Source organism: Leptonychotes weddellii, chromosome 9, assembly GCF_054177405.1.
Source record: "Leptonychotes weddellii isolate Sample4059 chromosome 9, ASM5417740v2, whole genome shotgun sequence".
In the NCBI taxonomy this organism is placed as follows: domain Eukaryota; kingdom Metazoa; phylum Chordata; class Mammalia; order Carnivora; family Phocidae; genus Leptonychotes; species Leptonychotes weddellii.
The window spans coordinates 67,344,638-67,360,535 of NC_138377.1; the positions used below are offsets into that span (position 1 = coordinate 67,344,638).

A 15,898-nucleotide genomic window follows, 5' to 3' on the forward strand; every position below is an offset into this window, starting at 1 on the left:
TAATCAAATTGAACATGTGTCTAAGACACCAACAAGGCAGGGTCACCAAGAATATGTAAAAGAATATAAGAATATTTAGGGATGAAGCTATTTTTATTTCAGCATATTTGTAAATTTTGTATCATTTTAGAAAAGTGAAAGTTTATTTCATAGTTTAGTGTAGTTTTGACGGGTGGTGGTAGTGGGTAGGGTTGTAGCACATGATAATCTTTTTACAGTAGCTCTGCTATCAACTGTGAAGAAATGGCTACCTTCAGAGAGAAAGTACCTCTAACCGACCGTTGCTGATGCTCAGAATATAGAGTATGGTGTGGCCCCAGGTGCTGCGTCTCTACCCCTTGCCAGAGGCTCAGACGACTTGGCTCTTGTATCCCTTTTTTTGTTATTTTTCTTTGGGAGGCTAAGTCTAAGAGTTCACAGGGCATTTCCCTCGATAATCTTCAATAGAGATTTGTAATCAGAGATTTGTTCCGAGAGGACAACGTTTATAGCCAACAGAAACCTTGGGCAAGTCACTTCCCTTTCTATCAAGAAAATGAAAAGATTGGAGATGATCTCTGAAATCTTGGCTTAGTCCCCATAATCAATATTGGCAGGTCCTCCCATCCCTAACGTTGTGTTCACGGTAAAGCATTCAAAACAGAACAAATGGTGTAGTGCCAGATAAATGTCCCTCAACTCTTTCCCTTTTCACCAGAGGCAACCCTTAGTAAATAGTTTATGTATCTTTCCAGCTATTTTCTATACAGAGACATTATCTCCTTTAAACACACAAATGGGAGTCTTTTCATCTCATACGTCTTGGGGAATCTCTAAAACTTTTTTAAACGCTCTCTTCTGGACCCGTTTCTCCTGAAGCCGGAGCCTCATTTGCAGATACTACTTCAGATCAGCGTTGCTTTCAGTCTCAAGGTCTTTTACTCAGGCGCGATCCCGGCTGGCACAGCAACACACACCTCACCACTTTCGCTTTGTGGGCGGCCCCCTTCAGAGGCACTTGACACTTTCCTCAGACCGCCTTCCAATCCCGAGCGCCGGGAGCTCGCAGCCGTACTTTGCCTCATTTCCGCCTCGCACGGCGCGTAGTGATGACGACATCGGCCGCCGGCGGCGCCGACGACAGCTAGGAGGCCGGGAGGGCTTCCGTGGTTGCCGGCCTGGCCGCTGAGAGCTGCTGTCATGGCGGCCGCTCTTTGGGGCTTCTTTTCCGTCCTTCTGCTGTTGCTATCAGGGGATGCCCAGAGCTCGGAGCTGCCTGGGACTACTGCCGATGGGTCAGGCGGGATTGGGGTCGGCATAGGAGATCGCTTCAAGATTGAGGGACGTGCGGTTGTTCCAGGAGTGAAGCCCCAGGACTGGATCTCGGCGGCCCGAGTGCTGGTAGACGGAGAAGAGCATGTCGGATTCCTTAAGTGAGCATCTTACGGGCAGCGGGAAAGCGGTTGGCGTGCAAGCCGGAAGGGAATTCCCCATAGGAGAGCCAAGTGTCAAGAGCTGACGACGTCGCTGTCGGAGGGTGAAAGGGTGGGCTCCGATAGCGGTCTTTGCCGGGAGACCTTGGGAAGCAGCCCGACGCTTTCCCCTTTTCTCCCCATCACCCATTCCCTGTACCTCAGAAATGAGAGCGGCAGGTGCTTGCCCCAGGGCCGGAGCAGTGGGATCCGTTTTCTTCAACTCCATTTTTGCCTTGTAGGGGTCGACCCCTCCTGGACCCTGGAGACAGGTGGACCCCTTATTTGTTTTATGCTGAATTCTTTCCTTTGCATCTCATTTGGTTTCTCTAGAATCTGGCCACTTTTTGGATTCATTCCAGTCTTTTGGCAGCTTGATGTTGTGTAAAAAGATGCTAAGCAAGTGGGAATTCTTAAAACCCAAAGGACTTCTATGATGGCATAGACTGGGAGGCTAATGTTGCTGCTTCTCAAATTAATGGGCCCTGAAGTCCCTAATCAAAGCACTTTTTTTTTTTTTTTTGCCTGGAATTGGGATTGTTGTTCTTTTTTACAGTTGAATTCATCGAGGGATTTGCAACATCACACTTAGTACCGTTTATGTGAGACTGGGGTTTCTCCACATTTGCTTACATGCTTCTGTCTTTTCTAGTTATTAGCAAAAATGGGATTTCAGTCTATATTAAAGAATGTGGTGAATTTATTAGCACTCCAGTTTTGCAGCAGCCTGCTTTTCAGATGTTTAGGCACAAATGTGATGTTTTAAGTCTTTCAGTGGCTACTGGGGAGGTGAAACTGTGAACTGAAAGAAAATATTTAGGAAAGAAAGTGTTTCTCTGATAGGTTTGTATACCAGCAAGTGGTATTTGAAACCCAGACATCTTAAATTTGGATGTTTACTTCTAAATCGGATTTGCAAGTATTCAGATCATCCAGGTGCTGTTGAATAGAATTTGAATCTCAGATTAATAGATAATGAGACGCTAGTCTTTTAATACTATTTGTCTTTACAAATCTGTCGTTAGGGCATTCTTTAGGGTTTGCCCCAAGTAATGATGTTTTAATGAAAAAACTCTCAGACCTTGGGAAATTAGCCTCAATTGACCATTTGGCTTCTCTTTTCTGCAGTATTCAATTCTTTTAAAAAGCATTTATTTTTATTTTAAAGTAATGTATAAGTAATATGTTTATTGAAGAAAACGTAAATAAGAAATTAGGGATAACAAGACTTAACATTTTATTGTATTTTTACAGCCTTTTTGTAATCATATGACCTGTTTTTAATAATAGAATACAATATATAATACTTTGTAATCTGTTTTTTTTTCCAGTTAATATTTTGTGAGCAGTTTCTGACACCATTTCCTGTTCTTCCATTTGTTTGTAGAAAGGTTAAGAATTAATATGAGGAGCTTATGGTAGGAAACTTGTTGGAAGAGGGATAGTATATTGTCTTGTACTTGTTATGCATAACTGGCATGCAGTTTTGACTTACAGTTCGTCTTGTTGGAGGTGGCTTGGGTCTTGGCTAATAGAGATGAGGGCAGTTTTGACTGAGGCTGCTTCATGCCACTTCTTGCCCTCATCACTGTGTATACAAAGCATAATTTATTTAACCAGTCTTCTGTTTGGGGACATTTAGGTGTATTTCAATTTTTTCATGTAGAAGATTATGCACTATCCTTTTTTGGGAACTTTTTATTATGGAAAATTGCAGACATACACTAAAATAAACAATAGTGAATACTTGGGTACCCATCACATCACAATCTACTGTTCTGTTTGAGTCTCCTCTGTACAGCATTTATTTTTTTCTAGAATATTTAAATATGACCCTAAATATAATTTCCCTTGAAAAAGCATTATTATGTGTCTCTAAAAGGTAAGGGCTTAAAAAACCCCCACAATACCATTATTGATTTAATAAAACAAGTAATAATGCTACAATTTCATCTAATACCCAGTTCATTTATCTCAAAAATGCTTTATGTAATTCTTTCAAATCAAGATCCAACAAAGCTTACATATTGCAGAGTACATTTTTAAAGCCAAGTTTTAAAATTTCATTATAAAATTTATATGTTATCTTTCTAAAATAAAATATTTACCTTATGGTGAAAAATAGATTTGCTTTTTCCTTTGGGTAGTTACTTCTGCTGTTACTTGTAGTCCACAGTCATTAGTTTAATTCTTTCTTTTTCTGGATCTAGAAAAGTTTTGAAATTTGTTCACTGAGGGTTCCATCAAGAAGCAGAAGACACCCAAATTAGAATAATTCAAGGAAAGTCTAATGAAAGGATTAAACATTGTAGTCATGGTGTAGGGAAACAACCAGATTGTACAGTACTCTAGAGTTTACAACCTCAAGGCTACTATTACCTCTAAGCCTGAAGGAAGTAGGGGAGGTAAAGGTTACTGGGACCTAGAGGGGAAGAAAGGACTGCCTTGAGAGGAGCAATGTCCCTTGACACAGCAAGTCAGAGGTGGCCTCTCAGGGAGAGAGCTGGGGGACACTAAGCTCATTTTCTTTCCTTCCTCCAGTCTACAAAGAGTTGAAGGGTGGTGAGTGGGTGTGAAGGGCCAGTGAAGACATCCAGCCCAGGAATAAGTTAACTTGATGTTTACATTTCAATTCTGTTTTAGTTCAGTGTGTACTTTGAAGGAGCAAGGAATATCTTTTCCTGTTATTTTTTAGTAAATATTGTGGGTGTGGCAGAATCAATTATTCCTTTAGCTGTGAAAGAACCTAATGATTTTTTTTAAAGATTTTATTTATTTATTTGAGAGAGCGAATGAGCACAGAGGAGAGTGAGAGGGACAAGCAGTCTCCCCGCCGAGCAGAGAGCCTGACCTGGGACACGATTCCAGGACCTGGGATCATGACCTGAGCTGAAGGCAGACGCTTAACCAACTGAGCCACCCAGCTGCTCTGAAAGAGCCCAGTGATTTAAGAAGCATTATTTAATGTATTATGATCCTGGGACTTCTCTGACAAAGAAGATCCTTTTAGGATCATTTGTTTTCCTGAAACAGAAACTTCTTTTTCCTCAGATGTCAGTTTTTCATTATCAAAACAAATTGATTTGATCTGTGAACCTGAAGTTATCCGCTCTTGGTGGGATGGTTTTCTAAGTCTAGAAGGTTTAGAAGAAATCAGTATGGAAAAGGCAGATAGTTTTGACTACATAAACCTGTTAAACTTACATATATCCAGACAAAAGTAACCAAAGTAAATGGGAACTATTTGTAACAAGTGGAACAAATGGTACTTGATGACCTTCTTGTTAGAAAGAAAGACAACAAAATGCAAGCAAAAACTAGAAAAAAAGTCATTTATTTTTAATTAAGTTATTGTTGCAGGGGATTGGCAAAACTGGAACCTTAATGTAGTAATAATGTATATTGATAATTTCTCTTGAATGAAGACATGGCTTCAAAATTGAAACTGTGCTCCTGTTATCAACTATCCCATAAAGGAATTAGAAGTACTTTCTATGTCAGGATTCCCTGCTTCTGTGGAGTTCTCTGGGGTATTTTCAGAACAGTTTCTGTGTGATTATGGAAGCTGAAGTGTGAGGACAATTCTTGTCAGTTTGGGGACTTTTTGTTGTTAATTTCTGTGTCATTCGATGGGGGGGGTGGTTGATTTGGGAGTTAACAGATGATTTAGAACATAAGAAAAAAGCAGGCTGTTGATCAGAAGTGTCTAAATATGATTTTCATTCTTCCAGGACAGATGGGAGTTTTGTGGTTCATGATATACCTTCTGGATCTTATGTAGTGGAAGTTATATCTCCAGCTTACAGGTTTGATCCTGTCCGAGTAGATATCACTTCAAAAGGAAAAATGAGGTAAGGGCACCTGATTTAGTTTTTACAAAAGACGAGTCTACTGAATACCTCTTATATTCCTTTTAGAATTTATAGTTAGGGTTGAAAAGTTTCTCATTTAAACTAGGTATCCCATAAAATATCCTTTTTTTATTTTTATTTTTTATAAAAATACCCTAATTTTTAAAATTTTTCCCCTCTGCCCCCCCAAAATATCCTTATTTTAATATGAGCATTGGTAATATTGCAGAGTTGAACTTCCTCCTGCTCTGCCTTAAAATTTATTTTAAAGCTCTAATACGATTTTATGATTATATATAATCAATATAATATGATTATAATAGAGAAGAGGCAAGATTATCTACTATGAGGGCAAAAGCCCTGTGGAAGTTATAATTGAAAAAATATTGGGGTGCCTGGGTGGCTCAATATGTTAAGTGTCTGTCTTCGGCTCAGGTCGTGATCTCTTTCTCTTTCCCTCTGACAAATAAATCTTAAAAAAAAAGACATCCTAAAAAAAAGGAAATATGATTATTAGAGTGGGAAATAATTTAACCTTTCTAAATTGGAAATATTATTCACCACCTGTTTTTCACTGGGATATTTTGATAACACCTCTTAATACCTACTTAATAGTTGTATTGACCTAGAAATTTCTACAGTTCTTGCTTTCTGAAATATTTAGTGTACAATGGAAATTTAGTATTTTTTGGGCAAACAATAGATTACATTGTGTAGTTCATCTCAAAGTGAGGATCATGATAAGAAAAGAAAAAAGCACAGTATAATTTTTAAGTAGATGAACATATGCTTTGAAGTTGAGGTGAAAAGAATGCTGGACTAATTCAGTCTGTGAATATAGAATACCACAAATCCATTTGAAGTTGGAATCCGTTGTGTAGATGTCCACAGTTATTCCTTCTGTTATTCCCCAGTTTATTTACTTACTTACTTTTTTTATTGTCCCATACTAGTAGTATTCTCTTTGGTCTAATCTGACCAGGAAGTATATGAAACAATTTTATTTATTTGTTTATTTTTTTCTAGCTTTATTGAAGTATGGTGACAAATATGAAAGAATTTTGAATGGTAATGTCTCTTCTTTGAGCTATCACAAAATAACTCCATGTTACAGTAATAAAGCATAGGTCTTGCAAAGGCAAAAATAATTTTGGGATTTGAGGAGCTCTGTTTTATTACTCACCTTTTTGGTATGTGCTGAGAATATTTAGGTTGATTTGTACAGACCCCAACTTGAGCTGACATAAGAGATATGTTCAGTTGGTACCATAATATTTACATTTGAGTTAGTGTTTGCGCCTAAAATGTTTTTCTTCTTTCTTTGCCTTTTGTTTTTGGACATTGAAAGTGATAAAAGTACAATATGTAAATATGCTGTAATTCACATAGAGTAAGTCACACATAGAGCTGTCTCATTCTTTATAGCAGCTGCATATTAGTCCATTGATGCCAGTGCCTACTGATGGACAGGTAGGGTTTTCTTTCTCCTCTTTTAACATGTGTAGTGAACAGAGATGATTATAATTTAAATTCTTGATATTATCATGAAACTAATACAAAAACAATGAATCGTGGATCACTACGTCAAAAACTAATGATGTATTGTATGGTGACTAACATAATAAAATTAAATTAAAAAGAAAACAAACCTAATATAATGATGCCACTAAAAATAAACTTTAAAAACAAATTACTCCCCCTCCCAATTTTTGAAGTTAAATTGTTGTCTTAGAATAGTCTAGTTTGTCCAAATTCTAATCATATTTCTTGCTGTTAGCTATTTAGAGCAAGGGTAAAGCTTGAATTGAAGGTAATGTCTTGTAAATATGTTTATAAATATTCTTTGATAGAATAAATGGATTTTTTTCAAAGTAGATGAACCTCATTAGGTATCAAATTTCTCACTTCTTTTTAGAGGCATAAAGATTCATAAGAAAATATATAGATAAAATCCTATAGTATGTAAAATTTTAAAGGACTTAATGACTTTTTATATATTTTAGAATTGTAAGCTTGGAGATGGGTGGGTGTGTAGATTACACTATACATTATATACACATTTAACAGGTTTTTTTTAAATATCAAAAACACGGGGAGCCTGGGTGGCTCAGTCAGTTAAGCGTCTGCTTTAGCTTAGGTCACGATCCCAGCATTCTGGGATCAAGCCCCGCAAGGGGCTCCCTGCTGAGCAGGGAGCCTGCTTCTCTCTCTCTCCCTCTGCCTACCTGTTTGCCTACTTGTGATCTCTCTCTCTCTCTGTCAAATAAATAAAATCTTTAAAAATAAATAAATAAATACATACATAAATATCAAAAACACTAAATACTGGAGGAAATAAGAGTTGTTAAAAGGAGATACTTGTCTATTAGAAACTATAATTTATTTTTATTTACTTTTGCTCTAAATTTTGAGTAAGCAAGTGGAAATATTTTTCTCTATGTAAAGCTTTTTTGCTTTGGGTAAAGAGTACTTCCTGCTTTAGCATTTAGCCTGTTTGCAGCAGTGGGATTCATATTCTCAGTTCCGTTCCTGATGACTGGATGCCTGAAGCATAGGTAAAAAACAAGGCCGTTATCATTTTAATAATTGTGGGTGGAACAGAATAGAGAGCAGATGGGGATTCATATAAGATCCTAATATTCTTGACCAATATTTTCTTTTCTTTTTTTTTTTTAAAGATTTTATTTATTTATTTGAGAGAGAGAATGAGAGAGAGAGAGAGAGAGAGAGCATGAGAGGGGGAGGGTCAGAGGGAGAAGCAGACTCCCTGCCGAGCAGGGAGCCCGATGCGGGACTCGATCCCGGGACTCCAGGATCATGACCTGAGCCGAAGGCAGTCGCTTAACCAACTGAGCCACCCAGGCACCCTTGACCAATATTTTCTAAGCATGCTTGGTCATATGACAAACATTTCCTTTTAAATGTATAGCTCCCAGAGGAGTAAGGGAAATCCTTGGGGGACAAACTATAAACCACTTTCCCTTCTGGGGGTTTTGATATTCTGACCAAAATGCTTAGATTTGGGGCACCTGGGTGGCTCAGTCAGTTAAGCATCTGACTCTTGATCATAGCTCAGGTCTTGATCTAAGTTCGTGGAGCCTACTTAAAAAAAAAGAAAAAGAAAATGCTTAGATTTTATTAGCAGTATGTAGGTAAGAGGTAAGCCTTAGGCTTGCTTTGAGCCAGAATTAGATCTAAGACTTGATTCCCCCTTTGACCCTTGGCACTAAAATCCAAAAGATTAGGCTCCCAATCTGGCCCTGGCCTTTTGGAGGGAAAAATCTCTCCTGAAATTTAATAGTCGCTGTCCTACTCTCATTGAAATTTGGGGTGTGAATTTATTACTTCCTGCATAATCCAGAAACTTTCAAGCCATGCAATTAATAAGATCATCCCTGGTCATAATCCTGGACTCCTGGTGGAGACAAATGCATAACCTCTCTGCAGGGAGATACTCTCTGTCCAGGCCCATACATAAATAAAGTATGTAACTTACCAAATACCCAAGAAAACAATGTACATTGAATCGGCAGATGCATTAGACCTCTAAGAACCTTAGATAATAAAATTATTGGATATGGACTATGAAATAGTTCAAAGTATATTTAAATGCTAAAACAAAAGATTTATTGCTGTAAGAGTAAGATACTACAAAGATAGACCATAGATCTATGAAAGAAGAATAAAATAGAACTTCTCCAATAAATACAGGCTTTGGAATACATAACTCAATGCATGTGTTAAGCAACTGAACAGAGGTTTGATGAACTGGAAGATGGATCAAAAAAAACTTACCCAGAATCCAGTACACATAACGGAATGGACACTGTGAAAGAATTTAACAAGATACCCGAGTAGAGAATGAAAAGGTTGAACAGGTGTCAAACAGAAGTTCTGAAAGGAAATGAGTGAGCAGTGGGGAGGCAGTTTTCAAAAAGTAAACTGGAACATGTGTGAATAGGGGTGAGCGTTTTAATTAAAATTAGTGGCATCTCTGGTGAAGATGCACTGTTACCTGTGGCACTGTTGCAGGACTTTTTCCTGCAAAATCGACTTGAAAATTGGGTGTGTTTATTAATGCCGACAATCAAAGTAAAATCCAGCATTTTTGTACATTTGTAACAAAACTAATTTATTATTAAATATAATGAAAGAGTTGTAGAGCTAGAGGAATTCTAAAAGAACTTTTCATATAACCAGAGAAGAACGTGTCTAATCCCACAGGCCTACGTAGTGACAGAGCCACAGCTAGAAATTAGGTCTCTTGATTTCAAGTCTAGTGTTCTTTCTCTACATGTTGCTAAATACCTTAGAAATATAGATAAAGCTACTTGGATCAGATTTTTAAGATCAAAAGTTTAGATGCCAAAGGATTTTGGAAAAAGCTAAAGGTACTGCTAAAAATTATGAGTAATTCTTTTAACTAGTAATGTTTTTGATAAAACTAGTGATGCTTTTTTCATCTGGCTTTATCAGAGCAAGATACGTGAATTACATCAAAACATCAGAAGTGGTCAGACTGCCCTATCCTCTCCAAATGAAATCTTCAGGCCCACCTTCTTACTTTATTAAAAGGGAATCATGGGGCTGGACAGACTTTCTAATGAACCCAATGGTATGTATCATGCTACAATTAAGTATCTTTACTAATCTCTAATTTGATTCCAGGTAGTCGAAAATGTCTAACCCCAGTGAGGAAGAAAGGAGGTCAGATTGTTAGACGAAAGGATAATTGCAAATAGTTTACTGATTTCAGGAAAATAGTAGCTTTGGGAATAATAATGAAAAGAATGTAGTGAGAATTGCATGGTTGATTTGACAATGAAATGTGCAACAGAAATGGGATAAGTACTTATGATGAAATGTTTTAAAATGCAGATGGAATAAGAGTATGTGGTAAGTCACATGTGGAGTTAGCGGTCTCATCCTTCATACTACCTGCATATTAGTTCACTGATGAATGTGCCATCATTTATTGATCAGCCTCTATTGATGGCTTGACTAAGTGTTTTTCTCCTTTTTTCACGTGTGTAGTAAACAGAGAAATTATTCTGTGATAATTTAAATACTTGGTATGAAACTGATATTATGGTGTCCACTAATAATAAAATACTAATAGAATACATTCTTTAGGGCTCCTGGGTGGTTCATTCGTTAAGCGTCTGCCTTCAGCTCAGGTCATGATCCCAGGGTCCTGGGATTGAGCCCCGCATTGGGCTCCCTGCTCTTCAGGAGGCCTGCTTCTCCCTCTCCCACTCCCCCTGCTTGTGTTCCCTCTCTCTGTCAAATAAATAAATAAAATCTTAAAAAAAAAAAAAATACATTCTTTAGAAACAAATTGACTTCTTTTTTTCCTGCTTTTGGAAGTTGAATTATTATCTTGAAATTTTCTAAGTGGTGATCATATTCCTTGCTGATAGCTATTTAAATCACAAACATGAATATTGGGGGATTGTACATTTTTTGAGAGGAATAACTAGTACCTAGAATCTGCTATCAGGCATAAAGAAGCAGGAGGGTAGAGTACATAGGAGAAATCAGCAATGAAACTCCAAAGCTTTTTAAGAAATATCTTCCATGTTCTCATTTCTGAAATTCCATGGAAACATACCTAGTGCTAGAAGCTTCGAAGGTATTTTTCAAAACTGATCTGTTAAAGTAATCACCTAGTACTATGTTGCAGGCTCTAGAGGATGTATATTAATTAGAGGGTCAATGTAATATTTCCTGCAAGAACCACGAAGTCATCTGGAAAGATCCCAGCTGGCCATCAGGATCATCATTCTTTTTTTTTTTTTTTTTTAAAGATTTTATTTATTTATTTGACAGAGAGATAGAAGAGCACAAGCAGAGGGAGTGGCAGAGGGAGAGGGAGAAGCAGGCTCTGCACTGAGCAGGAACCCGATGCGGGACTCGATCCCAGGACCCTGAGATCATGACCTGAGCCGAAGGCAGATGCTTAACCATCTGAGCCACCCAGGCGCCCCCAGGATCATCATTCTTAATGCCAGACTGCAGATTCAAGAAAGTGAAAAACACAAACAAACTGTGTTATATAAAATTGTAAACTCTGCAAAATGATAGGTGGCACAAATATGAAGTGAGGTGTCTCTAAAGTCCAAACCTACATAGATAAGGCTCTTAGACTCTACAGTAGTCAAACATTGAGGAGCACCTTATATCAACAGGGCTGGGTCAGTAGAATTGAGGTGGTGCTGGTAGTTTTATTCCTATATAACATTTGAATCTTTAATTTCATCATGGATTGTTAAGTGTAGATTTTATTCTTCTGTTAAGTGGGAAAAACATTTTCTGGATTTTTTTTTTTTTCCACAGGTTATGATGATGGTTCTTCCATTATTGATATTTGTGCTTCTGCCCAAAGTGGTCAATACAAGTGATCCTGACATGAGACGGGTAAGATGACTGCCCCTCTGTGGATTTTTGAACCATATTCTGACGCCTGAACCAGCTGTTGTGGCTGAATGGCTTGGGTTTTTTCAGCTTTATCCTAATTCCCAAGCCAAATTCATTCAGAGGTTATGTTAACATAGTATCATGTTCCTGGCATTTAATTAGTTGTTGCCACTGGACCGGATAAATTCAGATGATTCTGCCTAATAAAATCCTGGGTCTCTTCATATAGCTAAAACACTCTGCTTAGTACGACTCTTTTTGTGCCTCAGTTGTGAAATAGTTGAGATGGTGTCCCAATCCATATAGTTTGCAAAGTGATAGCTTTTTACGATTTACCTTTATTTTATAAAACTCTTCAGAGTATATATTTAGTTTATGTGTTCAGACACACACACACACACACAAATTCTGATAACCAAGGGAGAAAAATAGAATAGTGGCTTCCAGACTCTTCACCACAAAATCATACTGGTTCGGCAATGGGCAGGGGGAGTTGCCAAGTAAGATGCTTCAAATTTAGGGCCACTGCTTTGTCTCTTTCAAATATGGGCTTCCATAAAATCTTCAGAATTTTTTTAAACCATTATTTTTCTCCTACCTGGAAACCATCAAGTATCTCCTCAGTTCCAGGTTTTTCCATTGTATGTAATACATTGATGTATTGACACCTTATTCATTGCTGAATGAACATTTGTTAATTGATATCTAGGTTATAGATACTGGGGATACAAAAATGAATTGTATATCATCCCTGTTGTCAACAAGCTCAGAATCCAGTTAAATGTAGGAAATAGCATGGATTTATAAACCCTCTTCTTGCCATCAGAGGATTGTGGGTGTATGTGTGAGAGAGTGTGTGTTTTAAATGGGAAAATAAGATACACATAAAATAAATAAAAATGGGGCGCCTGGGTGGGTCAGTCGTTAAGCGTCTGCCTTCGGCTCAGGTCATGATCTCAGGGTCCTGGGATCGAGCCCCGCATCAGGCTCCCTGCTCCTCGGGGAGCCTGCTTCTCCCTCTCCCGCTCCCCCTGCTTGTGTTCCCTCTCTCGCTGTGTCTCTCTCTGTCAAATAAATAAATAAATAAATAAATAAATAAATAAATAAATAAATAAATAAAATGTTTGCTGAGGTAGTAGGTGATTAAGTTCTGTAGAAGGCAAGGCATTTATTGCAAGCTGGAATAGGAGAAAAAGCTTCATGATTAAAGACAGCTTTATGATATTTTAGAATGTCTCATTGTCAAATTTGACATTTTTGCTTCAGCGTTGGTCAGAAAGTATATATCCTAGGGGCGCCTGGGTGGCTCAGTCGTTAAGCGTCTGCCTTCGGCCCAGGTCATGATCCCAGGGTCCTGGGATCGAGCCCCGCATCGGGCTCCCGGCTCGGCGGGAGGCCTGCTTCTCCCTCTCCCCCCGCTTGTGTTCCCTCTCTCTCTGTCAAATAAATAAAATCTTTAAAAAAAAAAAAAAAAAAAAAAAAAGAAAGTATATATCCTATGTAATTCTTGTATCTGTTAAGCCACTTAACTCTGTGGTATCAATAGAAGGAAACATTGGAGGTCACATTGGATCAAAAAGTTCATTCCTTGCAAAGTGCTTTGCACATAGTAAGCAGTGTAAAAAGTTCTTTATTCAAGAGCTTCAGAATTGAAGAGATTCAAAAATAGAGTTGATGAGATATTTTTGTAGGGTCTCAAGACCTCTTACCATATACATTTAATTCTTGATTATTAGAGCATGTTAACAGTTTTGATTTATGCTTATAATGTTTCTTTTCCTGGCCATATCTGTAAAAGCACTTTCTCCTCGAGAATCCATGTATAAATTCTACCTTTGGGGAGAAAGCCTAATAATATCCAGGTGGTGTTCAACTTTAAATGATAGATAATATACTATTTGCAATTTTTTTTAATGTGTGACCTAATACAATTTTAAATTCACTTTTGGAATCTAATGTAAAATTCAAATGTAGCATATATTACACTAATATTATTGAAGGTGGAATAGTACTTTATAGATTGTTGGCTCAATAGAGAGAGGACAAAACCTCAAAATAAAAGTGCCAAATCCTTATGAGGTCCTGCCAGTGATTTGTTTGTAACATATATTGCTCGCTTTAGATGCTGTGATTGAGGTCACTCAGGCCATAATAGTATTCACAGATTTTACTACTAAGGCCTTAGGAATGAAGTGTTGGAAATATGTAGTTATTTTCCGAACATTTCTGATAACCTTAGTATATAATTAAAGACTGATACTCTTTTTTATATGCATCTAAAGAAAGTATGAGTTTAAAAAAACATTAAAACAGTAAGAAAGTATTTTAATCAGCAGACATAAAATAAGATGGCAAGAATATGATCACATATAATCATAGAAAATACCCTTTATGAAAACATAAGCTGGATCAAACCCAATGCAAGATTTATTGGACATTAATTAAGGATCACAATGCTTAGTAGTATAAAGGAGGTATGAAACAGTTTCTGAAGGGCTGTTGGGTAGAACATTGCTGAGAACCAGTAGCTTCTATTTGTTCTATTCCTCTCCTTCCTTAATGGAAGTCTTAGTTGTTAGCTGACTTGAAGGATCCCAGTGCCTTTCCTATTATTGTGCTTTGTCCTCTTGCAGGAGATGGAACAGTCGATGAATATGCTGAATTCCAACCATGAATTGCCTGATGTTTCTGAGTTCATGACAAGACTCTTCTCTTCAAAATCTTCTGGCAAGTCTAGCAGTGGCAGCAGTAAAACAGGCAAAAGTGGGGCTGGCAAAAGGAGGTAGTTGGACAGTTGGAGATCACATTTGCACAAACATGGATCACTGGGGTGGCATCGAAGTCTTGAGGGGAAACCGTGTGAAGCAACTGCTGTAAACTTGAGTCATCCTTAAAGTTGATCTCTTACACCTGTCCTGTGTGGTAACTCTTTAGCACGTGTTTTTGTACATGGTACACAAGAAAACCCAGCTTTCATTTTTTGTCTGTATGAGGTCAATATTGATGTCACTGAATTAATTACAGTGTCCTATAGAAAATGACATTAATAAATTATATGAAGTACTCTACATTATGTATATTAAAATGTCTTAATCCAGAGATAAAATGATCTTGTCATTTCTTCTTCACTTAATGTTTCTTTTATTCCAGGCAGTTTTCTTCTTTCATTACATGAGGCTTGAAATTGACCTTTCCTATTTAAAAAGAAGTGGTTGATATTTTTAGAGCTGCATGCGCCATGATTTTTTGTGTAGCCAGACCTTTCACAATGGTCAGCCCTGCCCTGCATTTAACATTCCCCTATGTTCCTGATGCAGTTTTAATTTTTGTTATTACAGTTAGTTTTAGAGTACGGATATATGAATGAGAGTAGTTATCAGTTCTTAAATTTTGGTTCCCCTCTGTGGGATTCATTATTGAGTAACAGTAATGTGCTGTGCTTCAGGGTAGGATTCAGAGATGGATAAGGACAGTTCCTGTCCTCCATAGAGCTTATTATGGAGGGAGGAAGGAAAATAATAACAGGGAATGAATGGTCAGGGGAAGGAAGTGCAGCAGTAGGAGAGCCTTCTGGAGACTAAGGATGGAAAATCAACCTTGGAGCTCCATGTTATAACGTTGGTAGTATAGCACAGGGAGCTTTTTATTTTTTTTTATTTTTTTTAAAGATTTTATTTATTTATTTGAGAGAGAGAGAGAATGAGAGAGAGAGAGCACATGAGAGGGGGTAGGGTCAGAGGGAGAAGCAGGCTCCTCGCTGAGCAGGGAGCCCGATGCGGGACTCGATCCCGGGACTCCAGGATCATGACCTGAGCCGAAGGCAGTCACTTAACCGACTGAGCCACCCAGGCACCCCACAGGGAGCTTTTAAATCCCCTCATCTCTCCCGTCATTCTCGGACTTGTTGGAATATAGATTACATTACTTTCCAATCAGGATTATCTCAAAAACTTTTTATTTCAATAAGTTATAAAAACTTCATACCTTTTCTTTTGGTTTATTTTAATTAAAAACAAACTATGAAACTATAGTATTGCTTCTCTAGTAAAGGTCTCCTATCTTCTTCTATGTTAAAGTACTCCCCTATTGCTTTGTTAAGGTTATTAAATCAGCCAAAAATAACAACAACAACAAAAATTGATTCCAAACTCTTGTTTTCCTTTTTGTGTAGGTGCCATT

At 37.7% G+C, this 15,898-nt stretch overlaps 1 protein-coding gene across 2 annotated transcripts; it reads left to right on the plus strand.

Annotated features, from left to right (window-relative positions):
• The first annotated feature begins 1,095 nt into the window (after positions 1-1,095).
• EMC7 (ER membrane protein complex subunit 7) lies at positions 1,096-14,825 on the plus strand. Of its 2 annotated transcripts, XM_006730637.3 has the most exons (5): positions 1,100-1,412; positions 5,183-5,302; positions 9,779-9,917; positions 11,639-11,719; positions 14,353-14,825. In XM_006730637.3, exons 1-5 carry the CDS (start codon positions 1,180-1,182, stop codon positions 14,503-14,505), a joined length of 726 nt encoding a protein of 241 aa, XP_006730700.1. In that variant the 5' UTR covers positions 1,100-1,179; the 3' UTR covers positions 14,506-14,825. The 2 variants fall into 2 exon arrangements, with proteins under 2 accessions (XP_081686963.1, XP_006730700.1); XM_081830837.1 differs by lacking the exon at positions 5,183-5,302 and having other exon boundaries at positions 1,096-1,412.
• The last annotated feature ends 1,073 nt before the right edge of the window (positions 14,826-15,898 follow it).